The sequence below is a fragment of the Corticium candelabrum genome, chromosome 1, assembly GCF_963422355.1.
Source record: "Corticium candelabrum chromosome 1, ooCorCand1.1, whole genome shotgun sequence".
In the NCBI taxonomy this organism is placed as follows: Eukaryota; Metazoa; Porifera; class Homoscleromorpha; order Homosclerophorida; family Plakinidae; genus Corticium; species Corticium candelabrum.
In genome coordinates, this window is record NC_085085.1 from 9,666,367 (window position 1) to 9,685,803 (window position 19,437).

The following is a 19,437-nucleotide window of genomic DNA, read 5'->3' on the forward strand; positions in this document are numbered from 1 at the left end:
CTCTTGATCCCGACAGTGACACTGATTTGTACTGCTTGCATTACGTCTACCTTGCCCGGATAAACAGCTATCTAGAATGGTGGAGGCAGGCGTGGATCGCTCACACCATTACTGGTGTTGGCAGAACACCATATCAGCTTTGGGTGGAAGGCATGCAGTCAATAGCGTTTTCTTCTTACACACCTGCTATTGAAACATTTAGAGGAGGATACGTTTGTGTTTGCTTTGCTGCTTAGTTCATTCTTATTGTCATAACTACAGTATGCTCTTTTGATCAGATTGCATATGAGGCATGGAATAGATTGGGAAGGCCCGTTGCCTCAAAGTGACCACAACCATGTCGACGTGGCAAACATTGCATCACCTGTAGATGCCCAAGAGCAGCAGGGTGTAGGCATTGACCCTCTAGCAGATAGTGATTCATTTGGCATCGATATCTATTTGGCTATGAAGGATATTGCCTAATCTCAAATAAGAGATCCTTGAATAGAATTTCGTTTAGTATTGAGTTGTCACGAATTTTGACTAGCAAAAGATTTGCCCTACGGTAGGACTCTTACACTGTATCTTGCAAAGTTAATCTTCTCTACCGCCAATAACTTGAATGTACAATCAACTCTTCTCTATATGGGTACTATACTCAGGTGGTGTAAGTCACGAGCGATCTCCAGCTCTAATACAACATTACATCTTTGTAAACACAGCGTAGTAGCGCTAACTCCAACTGTACCTATTGCCGTAAAGATCAGCCGAGCGATGGTTGCTGTAAGTCACTCCTTATTATTGAGCCTCCATCATTGAGAATGTCCATTACCATTTTCTGTTTGAACATTTCGTAGTCATTGTATTGTGTTGGGAGAACCAATTCCAATAGCACATGTAGAGGCGGTTATGAAACTTCATCTCTATTGAAATGCAGAGAAGGAGCAGAAAATAGCCCTAGTGGACCTGGGATCTCTTCGGCTTCTGTAAGAAATGCCAGCAAGTCTCGGAGTGAAGCTTCACATTCGCCACCTACAGCGGTGCAACAAACTACAAACCAAAGCGCTCAAATTGCGAGAACATCCGATACTTTCGCAATCCCCTGTGAAGTCAAGAAAAAAATATACTTTTTTTCCTCTTCCTCTCGTTCAGTAGTACCTTTGTCAGAGAATTTCCTTTGTGCAAGAGGTTTTTCAGGCAATCTGAAATATAGTAGATATAGACAAGAGCTAATATCACGTATATACAGTAAAGCTCCAGACCAAAAGTCACGTATACACAGTACAGCTCCAGACCAAAAGTCAGCGACTTTCGCTCTTCGCTGGAGAAGTATCTGGCAAATATCTTCGGGTAGCGTCTACGTCGAGCACACCCATGCATAGTGGGCAACCCTTCTCTACAAGGAAACAAAATGCTATATGTACCAACTAACAAAAGATGTTAGTATCTATATGTACCAATCAACATAAACAAATAAGTAATTTAATTAATTAATTATGATACGACATAATTCTCATCTCTACATAATTCTTGGTGACTATGTCAATTTTATCCAACTTTATTTCCAAGAAAGTTTAGAGTTTAGTTTGTAATCAAAGATGGGCTAATTAGTACATAACGTACGCTATGGCTAAAAACTTCATAAGTGGGTGTACATGTCACATATTATACAGTCATTAGCCTATAAATGTCTAAAGAAAGGGTGGCAACCCTGATTACATAATATAAGTAGAGGGAAACAATACATGCAGTAGGTCAAATAAGCAATAAACAGCAAGTTAAATTAATAATTAAGTAATCTTTATTAATTAAAATAGAAAACTAAATAGTTGGTAAACTTACTGATCGTAATGTTCTATCAGTTGATCTACAGGTTTTCCTCCATCGCTCCTTCCACTCATATTCACAGTTCGGTTGTGAGTGTGAATGAATGCAATAGGTTTTGGCCAGTCAGCTTTAAGATTTGCCAGCAGATTTGCCGCCTCGACTGAGTAGTTCTTGCATCTGGCACCTAGGAATATGATTAGCCAATACCTTTAGAAAGATAATTTTGGGCCCATTTTTCTTTCTAATGCCATCTCGTAGCTAGTGGTATAGGAAGCCCATGCACAAAATCCTCCGATGCATTTGATAAAGGTGGTCAACTTTAGTAAGGTCAGATGGGTGGGTCTTTAGGAAGAACTGTCTTGTACATGATAGCTTCTGCTGTCGCTCTTAGCCACTTGAGATTTTTTCCTTTATACACTAGATATGACATCTGTAAATAGCTTGTGACGGCAGCAAGCAGATAGGCTTCAAAGGCATGAAATAAGAGCTCGTCACGTACATAAAACACTCTGACATCCTTGCTTGCATGTCTTCTGCCACAAAAGTTCTTCAGATGACAAAGAGAGCCCCTGTCCAACTCTGACCCTCACACTGCACCAAAGACTGCTCTCATACACTCCCAGAGAAAGTGAAAATCTCCTATAATAAAGAAACACACTGAAACTACCTCTTGCCTCAGAAAGACAGTTGAAAACCAGGAAACTCACCAGGACACTCACAGGCCCTTGCAGTTTATGCAACAAGTTGCTTTCAAACGATCGATAATCCTTAGCTCTTCTGATATTACTGCAAGTGTTTTGGTCACAACAATTGCCTATAAATAACACAACAAAAAAACCAATTCAATTCACTTGTTTTGAGTATTAATCTATTGTTAATAGTTAGCATAACGAATATGCTGAGATAAAGGCAATCAGTCTAACTCTCCTAAGATATAGACAGCATTTTAATTAATTAATTAAGACACACCTGTTTTAGTGGATGATGTTTAGGAGTGTCCTTGCAAAATTGCTCCAGAATGGTTATGTTGCCATCTATATATGCCTCATCAATATCCATTATATCTAAGGCAGCCACTTCTGACTTCCTGGCATCAGTCGTTGTCCTGTCCTGCAGCTCGCTTGTCAGATGGCGAAGACAATTGAGATGCCTAACCATAAACTTCATAATGTACTTGAAGGCATCTTCAGCAAGCATCTTATCATCTGCTTCACTTGGCAAGAAATCAAGGGTTTTAAGGTCCGATCGATTCACCTATCGTATAAATTGCAGCTTAGTAAAGCTTTGTCAAATTTGCACTTAATTACAATTAAAAACAGCAAATTTTTCTAACCTGAGCTTTGTCATCCCATTCTGCAGGAAGGTTTTCTAAAAGAATAACCAATCTTGTGGTCAAATTCCACATATTTGCTTGAGAATCTGATTACAAGTTGTAAACTTTAATACTAACATAATGATAACTAAATATCAAATCTCTAGCACTTACCTTTCCGTTCATGGCGGACTCCACGGTAGATGTTTATTAGGTTGTCATAGACCCAGAGTAAAGGATGCTGTAATACATAGCTTACTTGAACTTGACTTTCTGTTGACATGCTTTGAAGTCTTCGCCACGTTTGTGGTAGGAAAGGGCAACACCCAGATGGTTTAGAGTCGTCATTGCCTCCTTCTTCGTTCCTTTAGCTATCGGAATTAAAGTTGCAAGCAGTTGCATCCCGCTAGCTTTGGCATCCCTAAACTTCAGCATCAAAGAGCTGGCAATAGTCGCTCCCACCCGAGAAGTAGCTTCCGAAGTAGGAGACGAGACAGTGGAACGACTATCCAAGTGAGGACTATACGACTGCAAGGCGTCCTGAATTTTTGGCAATGAAGACAGGTCAAGGTCAGACGGAGACAAAGGACCTTCTAGTAGAGGCGAACAGGCGGAAGCGCGCAAGCCTTCCATTTCTTCGCAAAGAGCATGTGTTACCACCTACCAGTTGACCTCAGTTACACTTTCAACTTGGCTTAGGTAGCCAGCTGCAGCGGGAAGCAATGACTGGCTTCTTGACGGGTTAGATTGTATGTGAAGAGAAGAAAGCGCGGCTAGCGAATAACTGGATGTTTCTCCACCTTGACTTGTCGGCCCTTCTCACTCGCAGGCACCGAATCCTGTTCTGATGGTGTCTCCTCAGGTGCCTCACGCAACACACAATCCCGTCGTAGACATAAGTCATTGTTTTCCTGTCCATTCTGCGGCGCAAGAATGGAAAGGCGGCGGCTACAATGCAATGGATTTCGACATTGCTGATGTCTGCTTTATAGTGTTCTAAAACCAAACGTTGCACAAAACGGACAGGAACGCCAATCGTCTTCCTACCAGGTTCTTGAGTAGGAATAAATATTGTTCTTAGCCTTTAACAAACGGTTGCAAATTACAATTTTGCCTACGTCGGGATTCTCGCAAAGCAACAAGCAAGTGCAAGTTACCATTCTGCTCTCTCCTGTCGAAAGTCTTTCTCAAGCCAAACTCGGATCCGCTACCAGTAGTCATTTTCACACGACAATAATGAGCTTGCAACTTGGGTGAGGAGAACAATCGCTAATAACCGTGTAATTGTGAAGGTAATTGCTCTGTAATGTCTTGTAATTGGATTCTACGCGTGTCTTTGTAACAACATTTTTTCGTCTCGCGTTACAGTTTTGACCAATCGACACACCGAAAACCTACCACGTGAGGAACTAGTTGTTCACGTGACATAATATGTTACTAGTCCTTCTCCAGGCAAGTGGAACAAAAAGCACGTGCCAAAACACGTGGAGCGCGCGCGAGGAGGAGGACTGGGTACGATTCTAGTTTCTTTCTGCAATGAAGGTATAAATAAAACGATGGCTCATTATCAGCAGCTCAAGTTACAAAATCATATGTTACACAAGGACACGTGTATATACTCTTGCACACACTTGATGTCTAGCTAGAGTTGTGTTTTCATACAAGGTCATTCATTTTCATTTCAATTTTTTGACTAATTTTCTCATTGTCATGCTCGTGCTACCTAGTTCAACTTGACTCTGATTGTTTTGTTTCTCTAAGTCCTGTTTTCTTTTACGTTTCATCTGCTTGCAGAGAATGTGTAAACGAACAGTCAGATACTTTGATATAGTTTCTGCTTGATATTATGACAATTGAGGAACAAATCATATACTGTTATTTCTTCAGCCTTGTCGAACAATAATCTTTTCACATTTTTTGATGTCATCAACACTGATTCATTGAAGTTCCTTAGCATGACTTCTACTTTGAGCATCATAGAGAATGCTTTCTCTGATACCTGAGTAAGGCATCTTTGCTTATACTCTTTTAGAATAGTGAACGTTGCTCATTGCTATGGAACACCAGATTCGCAAATGTCAAATCGCCTCGGAGATACATCGAAGCGATCCGCGAATTCAGCGCATCGTCGATATCAAAACAAACTGCAGATTTCTTCATTTTTCTTTATGCTGTTGTAGTAACTCAAGTTATTAGGACAAACAAAGGCTACTTCGGGCTACTTTATAATCCGAGCCCACGTGACCCGGGAGCCCCGTATTATTTAGAACGTGTAGAAGAGTCTGTCGTTTATGGCAGAGTGGACATCCATCATTTGTTCTCTTCTTCCACAGTAGGAGTAGCCTGAGGCCTGCTTGCTTGAGGCGTACCAAAACTTGCTCCAGAATGGTCAGATGTTCCGTCTCTGTCCTTCCGCCAATCAGTATGTCATCTAGGTATACCCCCACCTGCGGAATATCCTGTAATACATTCTCCATCGTTCTTTGAAATATCCCTGGCGCTGAGGCCACTCCGAAGGGTAATCGTGTCTACTGAAACAAACTCTTGTGTGTGTTCACCGTTACTATTCTTCTGGATTCTTCGTCTATTACTAACTGCTGATATGCTGCGACATATCGAGAGTCGAGAACACTGTGCAACCCGTCATTTTGGTAAAAATGTCCTCAATCCTGGGTATACGGTATCTGTCCAGCTTCACAGCGCGGTTAACTGTTAGTTTATAATCGCCACATAACCTAACAGTTTCTTTATCTTTCTTCAGGACAGCCACTACAGGTGCTGCCCAGTCAGCATGCGTCACAGGTTCAATAATCCCTAGTTCCTGCAACCGGTGAAGTTCAGTTTCCACCTTGTCCCTCAATGCAAATGGGACTGTTCTGGCTTTGCAGTATCTAGGACACTCCTTGGTGTCCACCAGTATTTTCACTTGATCGCCTGTGTACGTCCCCAGCTCTTCTCTGAAGACCTCTTCATGTCTCTTCAATACCTCCTCGAGAGACTTGTGGTACTCCACCTTGCAAATAACTCTCCAATCCAGGCGTATTTCTTTGAGCCAGTCTCGTCCCAGTTGTGTGGGACCCGACCCACTGACGACTACCAACGACAGTTTCTTGGATTGGTCTCCATATTGCACTTGCACCATTTTGCTTCCCTTCACACGGATTTGCTGCCCTGTGTATGTCTCCAATTTTACATGGGTTGGTCTTAGACTTTCATTGATGTTGGGCCACAATTTTCTGTAGGTGTCCTCCGACATGATGGTGATGGAAGCACCCGTATCGATTTCCATCTCAACACCTACCCCATTGATGTGCACTCGGACAGTAATTGGTGTTTCCCCTTTCTGGGTGGTGTTATTTATGCGATACACTTCATCATCCTCTGCATGTTCCACCTGATGTGTGGTTTGCAGTTTTGGCTGTGTTGTCATAAATCCGACTGGCTTTCTTGCCTTGCCCTTTTGATCTACAGATTTGACTGAGGTGTCCCACTTTCTTGCATGCAAAACATTTGACTTCTTTGAACCTGCATTCAGTAGGAGAATGTCCTGACCTTCCACAACGATAACAGATTTTGGGCATTTGCGGTTGCACTCGGTTTACAGCCGCTGCACCCTCCGCTTCTTCTGTCTTGTCAACAACTTTGGACGTCATTATCTCCCCGCATTCTTTCCCGCCGCTTCTGTAGCGCGCGCTATTTCCAAAGCCCGCGCAAATGACAACTCCTTTTCTGCTAATAACCGCCGCTGTGTGCGCTCATCGTCAATACCACAAACTAAACGATCGCGGAGCATCTCGTTCAGTGTCTCTCCATACCCGCAAAACTTGGATAACGCGCGCAACGCGGACACAAACTCTGCAACTGACTCACCCGTATGTCGGACTCTCGAATTGAATCGCAGTCTCTGTACCATGACCGACGGCTTGGGGTTGTAGTGGTTGGAAAGAGCTTCCCTCAGATCTGTGAAAGACCTTTTTCTCGGTTTGGCGGGAGCCGTCAAGTTGCGCAGTAACTTGTACGTGCGTGCGCCGACTGCTGACAGAAAAATTGCCTTCATTTTGGACTCATCCGTGATGCCGTTGGCTTCGAAATAGCACAACATTCGTTCCTCGTACTGCGACCACTCGTCGGACTCCACATCAAAGGCGTCTAGCCTGCCGAACGCTGCCACCGGCATTGGTGTGGCTGTTGCTATTCCACTCGCTGTGGCTTCGTCCATCCTCGTCGCCAATTGTAGTAACTCAAGTTATTAGGACAAAGAAAGGCTACTTCGGGCTACTTTATAATCCGAGCCCACGTGACCCGGGAGCCCTGTATCAACGCGGTACCACTATACTACAGCTGTGTAGGTAGTATCCTACAAAGTAATATCCTAAAGTTTTAACTCAGCCTTCTGAATGTCATCTATGCAATTTCCTTCTGATATTTCCACTTCTAGATCTTTCAGATCCAGTTCAGTACTTGGTAACTTCAATACCTGGTCAAGAAAGTTAATTGGTATGTCTCTATCATCTTCTTAGTAGTTTCCTTGATATGGATGAGGTTGTTTCAGGAACTGTGCAATGCAAATGACCTTTACTGCGTATTTAAATGCCATTGTGAAGGAATAGGATGTTTTAGCCTGACCAAACTGAAAAGATTTTCAAGGCAATCTTGAATAAGACGACTTGTCAAAAGGAACTTGTATCCCATTGAAAACAACTCTTGGATACCAAGAACACTGTTTGTAGACATCATAATCCCTGCTTGCACGGGTTTCCAGTCATTTTTATCACCAATTTTCATGCCTTGCACTACGTTGATAATAGACGTAAGAAATATTAGAGCTTCACATTTATCACAATTCGATCTGCTTAGTGCAACTGCAGGGTACCTGCTTGTCATGAAATCAAACCACCTGTTAAACACTTTCAGAAACCAAGCATCAGAAAGATATTCAACTCCTCGGCCTTCTTCTTTCACAAGGTATTGAAGTCCAGAGCTCCCTGACTTACTAAACAGATGCAGTGCATGTGATACTTTCATATTCTCAAAATGCAATGGAGAAATAGCGGCGTTAAAGTACGTTCAAAGAATGGAGAGCCCGTGAGAAAGTTCCCGTATCTCGGCAAGTACGCGCCTACGCTGTTGATAAACATATATTCGAGAGCACGTGACTAGGTGGAGTCAGATCTCTGGATAAATTAACTCTATTGATCCTTGGTTAGGGGCTACAGCATGCTTCCGGAAAGAGACTCCTCCCATGCATTACCGACAAAGAATACCACCAGTAAATGACACGCACTAGACAAATTGTATTTATCATTGTTGTCATTCTCGTATTCTCCTAGGAGGATCTTTTCACTGTCTGAAGAGTCCTCTGCACCTACTAATCTTTCTACCTCTTGTTCTACCACGCCGTCTGACGTTCTGTAATGGTTTTCCACTTTCTGAATGACGTGGTCGACACACTTTTTCCATTTCGCCGCCATCACATTTTCAACGCCTTCTTTGGCCATTTCGAATGGCAGAAAACTGTTGAACAGGACTGACCCTGACGTACTAAAGTAGATAGGTAGTAGGCAGTGAGGGCTGCGTAGCAACGATTGTTCTAATTGCTCATTTATTGATTGTTAGTATTACAATGTAGGATGATAGCAATATTGTTGTTTCCGCCCTATATGTCTTATCTGGTAACCACATTTCTCACAGGCTCTCCATTCTTTGAATAGACTTTAGTTAGCTTTGGTGCTAATTTTTAAATCATGATATGGTTCTCAAACTCACTAGATCTTTTACAGGAGTAATGGACACAAAACTACAGTTTAAGTTGTTTGCTTTAACAATATCATCAGGTAGAGTGATGACTTTGCAACTAACCAAAGCTGCCTTAAGGTTCTCTATTAGGTGAGGAACATCAGCGAGAAAATATAACCATTTGGTTTGAGGATGTACTACTTTGCTAACAGTTTTGCTGTGTCTTCCAGTCATGAGGCCAAAGCTTCTCCACAGTGCTCGGTTTGCAGATCCTATGTCACTGCTCGCAGCTATGACATGTAAACCTATCTTTGCAGCACATTCAATAATATCCAGCACAATTGGTTTCATTAGAGCTCCATCAGTGGAGTTTCCTGTGAAATGGTATGCTGTCTTTCCACCGTGATGACAGTCCTCCCAACATAAACGCAAGAGCAAGAGTGGGCACTGGCACTACCACAATGACCAGGCAAAGTCACTTTCCCAAGCAATTGTCCACTACTTGCATTATACTCAATACTAGGTGTAATTGACATTTCATCTAATGTGAGACAGCAGACTCTTTCCTCTTCACACAAATCATTTACCTTCACTGCTAAGTATTTAAAAACTTGGTTGAGTATGCTGGGCTCAAATAGAACTGTTTCCATCCGTCGTTGAACAGTTCGAAGAGATGGTTAAGGAAACTGCTGCTTTAAAAGTAAGTTATATCCAGTGGCTCCACATGCAAATTGAAGCTGTAAGGCTTTTTTTTATTGTGGCAGATGACAACCGAGTTCCTCGCATTCCTCGGGACAATGCTAGCAGCTGATCTTTAGCCAAAAGTTTTTTAATCTTTCATTCCTGACTTGCCATTTGCTTAGTGAGTGCATTATTTCTTCTTGTAATTTTGTGCAGTTTGGCTCTTGAAAATTGTAATTTGGCTTTCAATCGTACGACTTCTCTAGTTGTTGTAGAGCAATCTATTGAAAGGGTATTAGATTCATCTATATCTATCTATAGATCTCCCACACTGGTTTCATATGCTACAGAGTCGTGTTGAGTTGCCTCATCATCATTGGAATTATGTTCAGTTGTACACTAATCAATTGAGATAGATTAGTTAACTTGCATTAATTGTACTTGGTTCTTCATAGTAGTAATTTAAACAATTGAAAAATGAAAACATTAGCAAGATAAGAAACTTCTAAACTTTGAAATTATGTGTACATGTTATTAAGTAAGTGAAGAACAATTCATGCACTGATATAAACGTGTGATCTGTTGCATAGTGACTTACATTTTGAAAATGCTTCTGGTGAAACACCACTGATTGAGTACGTGTGGTCTCTCAAGACCAGATTCACTTGCTTGGAAATGTCCACTGGATGTCTTGCTAATGGTGATTTTCTAATATGTTGACGTCGTTCCTTGTGAGAAATATGGTTGGAGCAGCGTTCCACTTAAGTTTTCTTTTTCCATCAGCCCTTCTACACTCAAATTGTGATTCATCAAAGCGCTCCTTCAAAATGATGAAACTCCATTTAATTATAAAGGAGACGCTCATCATTATTTTAAAAATGTCCGCAAGTGGACCAGCTTAGCATTTAGCTGCCAGATATACCATCTAGGCAGTCTACAAATAATATTTATATTAATTAGTTCAAGATATGAGTCTACTAGAACCAAATCCGCTTTGGCAGACATCACAACGCGTATCTACTGTAGTTTAGTGCGTGAGAAACACGATAAACGTTACGGTATTTATGTACCTCGCACAGGAGCGCATAAGGCGATGCTATCCAGGTTTTGCGACTTACTCCAGCTTTCCAAACTATTTTCTTCTGGCACGATCCTTAGAATACCGAAAACATTCTGTATCCATTTCTGATGTATTACTACAGTTCCAAGCGCAGCAGTTAACCATAGTCTTGCTAGTGGTCCGCAGGCGTGGATCCAGAGACCCAAGATGGGGGTGCACAAGTAGTATCAATAAAAGTGTATTTGATATTAACAGAAACTCCACCTACAGAGGCTCATTAGTTTTGAAACGGCACTACGCCATAAACTGCCAATTAGCTATCTGAGTCTAGAATATTGATCAGTTCCATCTTTCGGGGATATTTTCTGGCAAAAACATTGATGTCTTCCTCGTAGTCTATTTCCATAGCGTAGTGAAAATGTAGCAAGGCGAGACCGTTAAGTCTTCTCTGTCCCATTGTGGAACGCAGGTAAGTTTTAAGTCGTCGTAATCCACTTATGCTGCGCTCGCAACTACAAGTGTTTACCGGTAGTGTGCAAGTAATTCTCAAGAGTGTATTTACATTTGGGAAATATGTATACTGTTCATCTGCACCGGCTGCTAGAGCTTGCTGCGGAGTTGAGGGCAAGTCTACAATTTCGAAACCCTGCCAGTAAACGTTCCAACATACCTGCTCCTCGTCAGAAGTCGTAGGACTAGGGAGATCCGTCTGGTAAAACGCTCCAGGCTCTTCAGCGTGTCTTTTCCAGAAGGGTCTGTACTCATAGCGAGAGGTACAAGGCTTGGGCCAAGCACTGACTTCTTCTGCGTGTCAGAAAATCGTTCCCTGAACAGCACAAACAAAAGAGATCGTCAAGGTACCACCAACATTTGTGTTAAATAAACACTTACTTCATTTGACCAAAGATGTGACCCAATAACGGAGTAGCAAGTCCTTCTAAAGTACTCTTCTGCCGTCTCTGCTGAACATTTGCGCGATTCCTTTGTCTACCACAACGTCGGGGTAAGGACGGCTCATAGTCCGACTCCCATACAGCTTCACGAACTTTTTCAGCCGCATATTTGAACCATCGGTCACTGTGTTCCGACATGTTGTCTCTGAAATGCTGCAGCCCTTGGCAAGTCCTGTTTACATCTTTATACGCTTTACTTATGTCTGTAGAGGACAACTGTAGCTTGACATTAAGACCCTTTACAATAGACATCACTTTGAACATCGCTGTGAAAGCCATCACGAACTCAAACTTACTTATACAATGGAGAAGGGTGGTAGCATCTGTGACGGTTTCTCTGTTCCATCCTGTAGAAGAATCCTTGATGTCTTCAAATACTACTATGAGAGTTGCAAATAGTTGGTCAAAGTTCTCTAGAGCATCGTGTCTCTGAATCCAGCGCGATTTACAAAGCCCTAGAAGTTTCGTTCTCTTTGGGGCCTGATCCTCGCCTTGCTCACAAATTTTCTTCTCCAGGAAGACCTGCCGCTTTGGTGAATATTTAAAAAAGTCAGCTACTTTGGTTATACCTCCCATGGCATTTCTGACTGCTGGTATTTGACAAGCTTCTACAATGACCAAATTAAGCTTATGGGATGCACAATGTACATACACTGCCTTGGGCAACTCTGCCTGAATTCTAGCCTTGACACCCCTGAGATTTCTGGCTATGTTTCCAGCACCATCGTAACCCTGCCCTCTGAGGAAGTCAGCATCTACCCATGTCGCCTTATTGAGTCAAGTATCAAAGAGGCTAAGGCTTCACCAGAGATGCCCTCTTCACAAGAAAAAAATCCGATAAAGTCTTCTTTCCATTCCCATTGGCTATCAACGTATCTGATGACCAGACTCCACTGCTCGATATGTGAACAGTCAGCTGCTTCATCTGCTAGTACGGCAAATTACTTGCCTTTGGAGGTTTCATTCACAATCTTCTCTCTGATCCAGTTGCCTATGATATCAATCAAGTCATTCTGGATTGTTTTTGATCGATATAGCGCGTTCTTTGGCGCAGACATGAAGTGTTCTTGTAGTTCTTTGTCGCCAGAATCAAGTCGAAAGTCAAGCAGGGCTTGGAAATTTCCAGGATTATGACCAGTTTCAGCTATCCACTTGCTGTCATCTCTATTGCCTCTGAAAGGAATATTTTGCTAACCAAGGAAGATTATGGTCTTCACTATTGAGCGCAGTATCGACCTGTTCTTATACACTCTCTTAGCAACAGCCGCCTGTGCTTCCTGAATAACTGGCAATCGTATCTGCTTCATTCTGGCAGTGAATTCAGCCAGAGCTACCAGGGCATGTCTGTGATACTGACAAGATTCATGATCTTTGAGCAGCGTCGTGGCCTTGTAGAACTTAGTGAGAGGCAAAGACACCAATGCTCCTACATTGTCTCCGGTTGCAAGCAACAGACACGGGGCACAGAATCCACCATTGCAGTGCTTCGAATAGCATAGCCATGAATACTTCTTTGGCCATGTTTGTTGAAAGCTATGCTTTTTCTTCCCATGCTCTTCGACCAAAGGGTATACAAAATCATAGCTTGGCTGGTCAATATTTTGGAGTAGACTAAACCTGAAACAAGTTGATATCAATCAATCTTGTCTCAAAGAACATTTACGTAGATACCTGTCAGCTGATGAAAGAGCCCTAGCAAATGTTAGACGTACTAATCCAACATTGTAGGGACGATTTAAGCAGCTTAGACCCAACTCACTAACGGCTGCGCAGGGTCCTGGGGTACCACTAACAACAGCTGCGCTGGTTTCACGTTCGGGGTTTCCAGTAGGTGTCTCTAGAATCTCTCCGCCTTCCGATCTCAATCGCTTCACTCCAAAGTCAGTCCAGCTGCCCTGCCGCTTTTTCATGATACTGTGCACACGTGTGACTGACCACATCCGGTAAATTTCTCAAGACACGCCCACTGAGTTGGGGGTGCACGTACACCAAGTGCACCATGCCTGGATCTGCGCCTGGGTCGAAACGCGCCTAATCCCTGATACTACAGTACACACTGCTTAGTAGAAACCACCAGGTCTGGCATCTGCTTACTAAATTATGTAAGCTCTTTCTACAAAGGAAACCAAAAGATAACACTTTTTGCATATCAAGGACATATTAGCCAAGTGGAATGGTTATTATCCAATTATTCTGTGAGATCAAGGGATCATCAACTGGAACCATTTAAGATAATTGGTGTAACATGCTCTAGTAAGCACACCTGGTGTGACCTCTACCTCATTACTCACTTCCCAGTTCAGGCTTATCGGGGATAGAAAGATAGTAGATGTACTCCAAGTAAACATACTCTCTGATAGTGCACATAGTGTGACGCCATGTCGCAACTCTATATATGGCTCTGCTTCGGACCAGAGCCGTAGAGAGAGAGAGAGAGAGAGAGAGGAGAGAGAGGAGAGAGAGGAGAGAGAGGAGACTTGCGACAACTCGTATTTTGGACGCCATTTTGACTCCAACTGCGCAACTACAATAATCTGGAAAAAATCGTATGAAACAAATGACGTTTCCATAATAAACTGAACTGTTACCCTGTAATATCTCGTGGTTCGCTATTGAAAGATCTACTACCAGGATCAAAACCCCCTGGATCACCAACACCCGGATACTACACCCCTTCCCACTACCTTTAGCTAACTACGCAACACAACAACAACTCAGTCAATTTACAGTCACAACAAGTCTAAACGGTTCGGCTCCTTCCGCATCTTTGTCGATCGTCTTGGTGCTACCGATTCCGGCGTTGACATTGGCTCAGGTGACAGTTCCCTTTCACTTGCTGATTTTAGGTGGACTTGTCATCGGTGCCCAGATGACTGGCTCTACTGGTGTAACTAGAGAATCCTCTAGTGTTAGGTCGAAAGGACCACCAGCGACCACAGGGTCTGGTGCCTTCTGAAAACTGTCCACCATCTCTGGTAGTCCTTCACCACAACTCAGTCCTTCCCTAAGTACTGGAAGTGTTACCTCTTCCTCCTTCTCCCGCAACTGATCTTGGTGTCGGCGTACTGGACGTCCATCGACTAATTGACACTCATAAGACAGTGGCCCCGTGACGGCTAATATCACCCCAGGTACCCAAATTGGGCCATTTGCATAGTTCGTGATAAATAGTCTGTCTTGTACCTGAAATGGACGGTATCTAACATGCTGGTCATGGTAATTCTTCTGTTGTAACTGTGTTTGGACCACTTTCCTCGACACATCCGGGAACAGCCTGTCTATGGATGTTGTCAGCCTTCGCCCCATTAATAGTTGCGCTGGTGCCACTCCAGTGGTTGTATGCGGGGTGGTACGATAGTTGAGTAAAAATTTTACCAACTTGGTCTTTACAGACCCTGATGATTGCTTCCGCATGCCAGCTTTAAACGACTGTACTGCCCTCTCTGCAAGGCCATTAAAGGCGGGATGATAGGGTTCTGTCCGAACATGCCTAATACCGCTGCCCTTCATAAATCCTTCGAAGTCCTGTGACAGAAACAAAGTCCATTGTCAGACGCTAATGTATCCGGCAACCCATGAGTGGCGAAAGTGTCACGTAGTTTCTCTATTGTGATGGCTGATGTTCAAGAATAGCCCGTGTAGTGAATATCAATCCATTTGGTGCGAGCATCCACAATGACAAAAAGCATGCTCCCCATAAACGGCCCTGCATAGTCGACATGCAATCTACTCCATGGCTTTTCTGGCCATTCCCATGCACACAGTGGAGCTAATGGCGGTGCTCTCGCTTGCTGCTGGCATGTAAGACACTTCCGAACAGTTCCTTCTATTTCAGAATCAATCCCTGGTCACCAAACTATGGTTCTTGCAATCACTTTCATTCTTGAAAAGCCTGGGTGCCCATCATGCAGTTGTGTGAGCACTGCCTGCCTTCCTTTCTCAGGCACTAACACGCGGGCACCCCACAGAACACAACCATCTTGCACTGACAATTCATTTACCCTGGATTTGTACGGCTTCATTGCGTCTGCAAAATCACCTAGTACGTTAGCGGGCCATCCTTGCAGCACGTATTTCAACACTCTCGCTAGTACAGGATCTTCACGTGTCCACCGTTTGATTTCGTCTGACGATACAGGACTTCCGAGAACTTCCAACCGATGCAAGAGACTAACAACTTCGGGTGGCGGCGACTCCTCTAAAACATCCGGCTGTCCTCTTAATGGCAATCTGCTCAATCCATCAGCGTTGCCATTCATGATTCCTGGTTTATGCCTGAAAGTGTAATGATAGCCAGATAACTTGAGGGCCCATCTTTGAATCCTTGCTGACGCCATTTCGGACACTCCATTTCTTTCATTAAACAGGGTCTGAAGTGGTTTATGATCTGAGACTAATGTAAAATGTCTTCCATAGATGTATTCTTGAAAACGTGTAACTCCAAACACTACTGCCAAGCCTTCCCGTTCTATCTGGGCGTAGTTTTGTTCTGCAGTCGTCAACGTCCTCGAAGCGAGTGCTATGGGACGTTCACTGCCATCGTTTTCCTGATGAGACAATACCGCCCCAATACCTACTGGTGATGCATCACAAGCTAGGATCAGAGGCTTTCGTGCATCGTAATGAATCAAAACTTTCTGAGAAATCAATACTCTTTTTGCTTCCTTGAATGCCGTTTCCTGTTCTTTTCCCCAGTGCCACTTCACTCCCTTCTTCAGTAATTTGTAGAGTGGTGCCAATACACTTGAAATATTGTGGAGGAACTTGCTGTAATAGTTTAGTAACCCAAGAAAAGCCTTGAGTTCTTTCACAGATGTTGGTGCGGGAGCTTCCTGGATAGCTCTAACTTTGTCTTTATTTGGATGAGTGCCTTCTGTATCGATGGTGACTCCCAAATACTGCACTGATGGAACCATGAACTGACATTTCACTCTCTTGAGTCGCAGCCTTGCCGCGGACAACCTCTGGAGGACTTCCTCTAACCGCTGTAAATGCTGATCCTGACACTTTCCAGTCACTAGGATATCATCAAGATATACTACCACCTCCTCAATACCTTGCAACAGATTCTCCATTGTGCGTTGAAATATGGCTGGAGCCGCAGACACACCAAAAGGTAATCGATTATATTGAAATAACCCCTTGTGGGTGTTTATAGTGACGAAGGGTTTTGACTGCTCGTCCAGTGCCAGCTGTTGGTACGCTTGTGACATGTCGAGTTTGCTAAAAACCTTTGCTCCACCCAATCGTGCAAGAAGGTCATTTATCCGTGGCAGGGGATAGCTATCAGGTTTTGCTACTTGATTGACTGTCATTTTATAATCCCCGCAAACTCTAATAGAGCCATCTGCCTTCAAAATTGGGACTATTAGTGCTGCCCATTCAGAGTGCCGTACAGGCTCGACAATTCCAGCGTCCACCAATTTGCAAAGCGCTTCTTCCACTTGTTGTCTGATTGTATGTGGTACGTTTCTTGGACGATAGAAACGGGGAGTTGCCTGAGCGTCAACGTGGATCTTGACTTCCACACCCGCAAGGAGCCCTAGTTCATCTCTAACTACCTCCTCATACTGCTCCAGGATACTATCCAGCTCCTCTCTATCCAGCCGCAAAACCTGGTGGGATGCCTGCCAGTTCATTTTCAGTTCACTCAGCCAGTCACGCCCACACAAGCTAGGGCCACTCCCTTTCACCACTAGCAATGGTAGCTCTACCCCTTTCTGGCCTGAGGGGTACTTGCCTTGACGATGATCCTCCCCAGTAAAAGAATTCTCTCCTGTATAGGTCTTCAGGACAATGGCTGTATTACGCAATGCAGGGCGCTGCTTTTTCCACAGCTGCCTATAAACAGCTTCACTGATGCACCAGTGTCGATTTCCATGTCAAGCTTTTTCCCTTCCATCATCACTGGAGTGAACCAGGGCTTCCGATTTGACTCCAATGAATTTACTATCTCCTCTTTACTCACTTTGTCAGTCATATAGTGATGATACTGTTGTGACTGTTCACCATCCTCGGGTAGTTCCCATTCTTGTTTCACTACAGCTGCTCGCTGTTCTTGCTTGCCTCCCTTCCCTTCGGCCTTGCATGCTGTAAGTATGTGCCCCATCCTTTTGCACCCGTGACAAATTGCTGACTTAAAACTGCAGCGTAGTGGAACAAGGCCCTTATAGCCACATCGATAGCAGCTTGACAGAGTGGGTTTCTGGCTGTTTCCATTTTGGGCAACCACTACTGGTGGTGTCTCAGGCTTGACATCCACACTTGCTCTAGCACTCAACTGTTCAGCATTCTTAGCTGCCAACTCCATTGCTGGAGCCACCTCGTACGCTTTCTGGAATTTCAGATCTCTGTCTGACAGCAACCGTCTCTGAATCCTCTCATCTTGAACTCCCACTACCCGTCTATCTTGCAGCAAATCACTCAACGAATCCCCAAACTCACAATATTCGGCCAGCCTACGTAATTCCGCTACGTAATTCGCCACTGATTCACTTGGCTGGCGGCTTCTGCTGTTGAATTTGAAACGTTGCATCGTAGTAAAAGGCTTTGGGTGGAAATGGACCGCCGACGTGGCAAAGATGTCTGCAAACGGCTTTCTCCTGGCTTGTCCGGATGTAACAAACTTCTCAACAGTGTATACGTACGAGCTCCCGCGCTACTAAAAAAATGGCGCGCTTTTGGCGGCATCTTCTATCTCGTTAGCCACGAAGAACTGTTGCATCCGTTCATCGTACTGCCGCCAGTTGTCTTTGGCTTCATTGAATTCTGCCAATCGCCCAAACATCGCCATCCTCGTCGCCAGTGAAATATCTCGTGATTCGCTATATATTGAAAGATCTACTACCAGGATCAAAACCCCCGGATCACCAGCACCCGGATACTACGACCCTACTCAAGCAGAATCTTGTAGCGTAAAATCAAGGTCGACTGAACGTCAGTACGTATCGCTTCTCGTTGGTCCTGGTTTCAGAAAGTAGTCGCTGAGAGATATGAAGCTTACAACAAACCACATTACACCCTAGATTTGTTTCTCGCACCCTATGCACTCTAACAGAAAACCTTTGAAGGAGAACTAGGCGATCGGAACGTCACTTTCCAAGGACTCTTGCAGAACCTCTCGTGTTAGCCTCGGAATTCGATTCATGTCACTCGCAACATGTATCTTAGATTTATCTGTGAGCAAAGTGAGACGTACAATCTTTTGAAAACGATCAGTCAGTTAAAGAAATAGACAAGCGAGACTACGCAAACTACAAACGGCAGTGTGTATTCTACGCAGTAATCATACACTATATATACATATACATATATATATATATATATATATATACACATATATATATACATATACATATATATATATATATATATATATATATATGTATATACCGTATTTCCGTGCTTTAAACGGCATGCCGGTTTATAACGGGGTCTAGCAAGTGCCGGTATACCCCAGGGCATACCGGTGTCTAGAGGGGTAAAATTACAAACATCCTTCACCAAGTGTTGAAATGGAAAGTTGCAGAGCTTTGTGTGGATAAACAGACATACTTAACATTAACACTAATACAGAAAGAGAAGCATGCACTCCCTACTGTAATGTACTACAGACAGTCTTTGTCATCGTCTTCACTTTCTTGGGAAGAGCATTCATCGTCGGAAATGCCGGTGTGCTCTTCTGTTGCCACTGATGGCAGAGCTTCATCCAGTGGTGGAAGGTCATTAAATATACTTGCGAGTCTGCAGTGGTAGTTACCAGCATCTCCTTGATTTCTGAGAATGCCACAGTTGACGAAGGACATGCTGATGATGTCTTCGGATATCTCCTTCCAAGATTGAGATACCCAATTGACTATCATCTCATAAGAAGCAGATTTTCTCTT

At 43.5% G+C, this 19,437-nt stretch overlaps 2 protein-coding genes across 2 annotated transcripts; both read right to left on the bottom strand.

Annotated features, from left to right (window-relative positions):
* Positions 1-5,711: 5,711 nt before the first annotated feature.
* Positions 5,712-6,774, bottom strand: LOC134196037 (uncharacterized protein K02A2.6-like). The gene is made up of 2 exons (XM_062665153.1): positions 6,735-6,774; positions 5,712-6,673 (listed from the first exon to the last, which is right to left on the bottom strand). Exons 1-2 carry the CDS (start codon positions 6,772-6,774, stop codon positions 5,712-5,714), a joined length of 1,002 nt encoding a protein of 333 aa, XP_062521137.1.
* Positions 6,775-14,380: 7,606 nt separating this feature from the next.
* LOC134196148 (uncharacterized protein K02A2.6-like) lies at positions 14,381-17,190 on the bottom strand. The gene is made up of 2 exons (XM_062665250.1): positions 15,427-17,190; positions 14,381-15,076 (listed from the first exon to the last, which is right to left on the bottom strand). Exons 1-2 carry the CDS (start codon positions 17,188-17,190, stop codon positions 14,381-14,383), a joined length of 2,460 nt encoding a protein of 819 aa, XP_062521234.1.
* Between the last annotated feature and the right edge of the window lie 2,247 nt (positions 17,191-19,437).

Excerpts from the sequence above, each read along its gene's own strand:
- LOC134196148 (XM_062665250.1), bottom strand. The coding sequence starts at position 17,190 with ATGAACTGGCAGGCATCCCACCAGGTTTTGCGGCTGGATAGAGAGGAG. Across the intron at positions 15,077-15,426 it reads CAGGCTTTTCAAGAATGAAA|GACTTCGAAGGATTTATGAA; the intron begins GTGATTGCAAGA and ends TTTCTGTCACAG.
- LOC134196037 (XM_062665153.1), bottom strand. The coding sequence starts at position 6,774 with ATGACGTCCAAAGTTGTTGACAAGACAGAAGAAGCGGAGG. Across the intron at positions 6,674-6,734 it reads CAAGACAGAAGAAGCGGAGG|GTCAGGACATTCTCCTACTG; the intron begins GTGCAGCGGCTG and ends TCGTTGTGGAAG.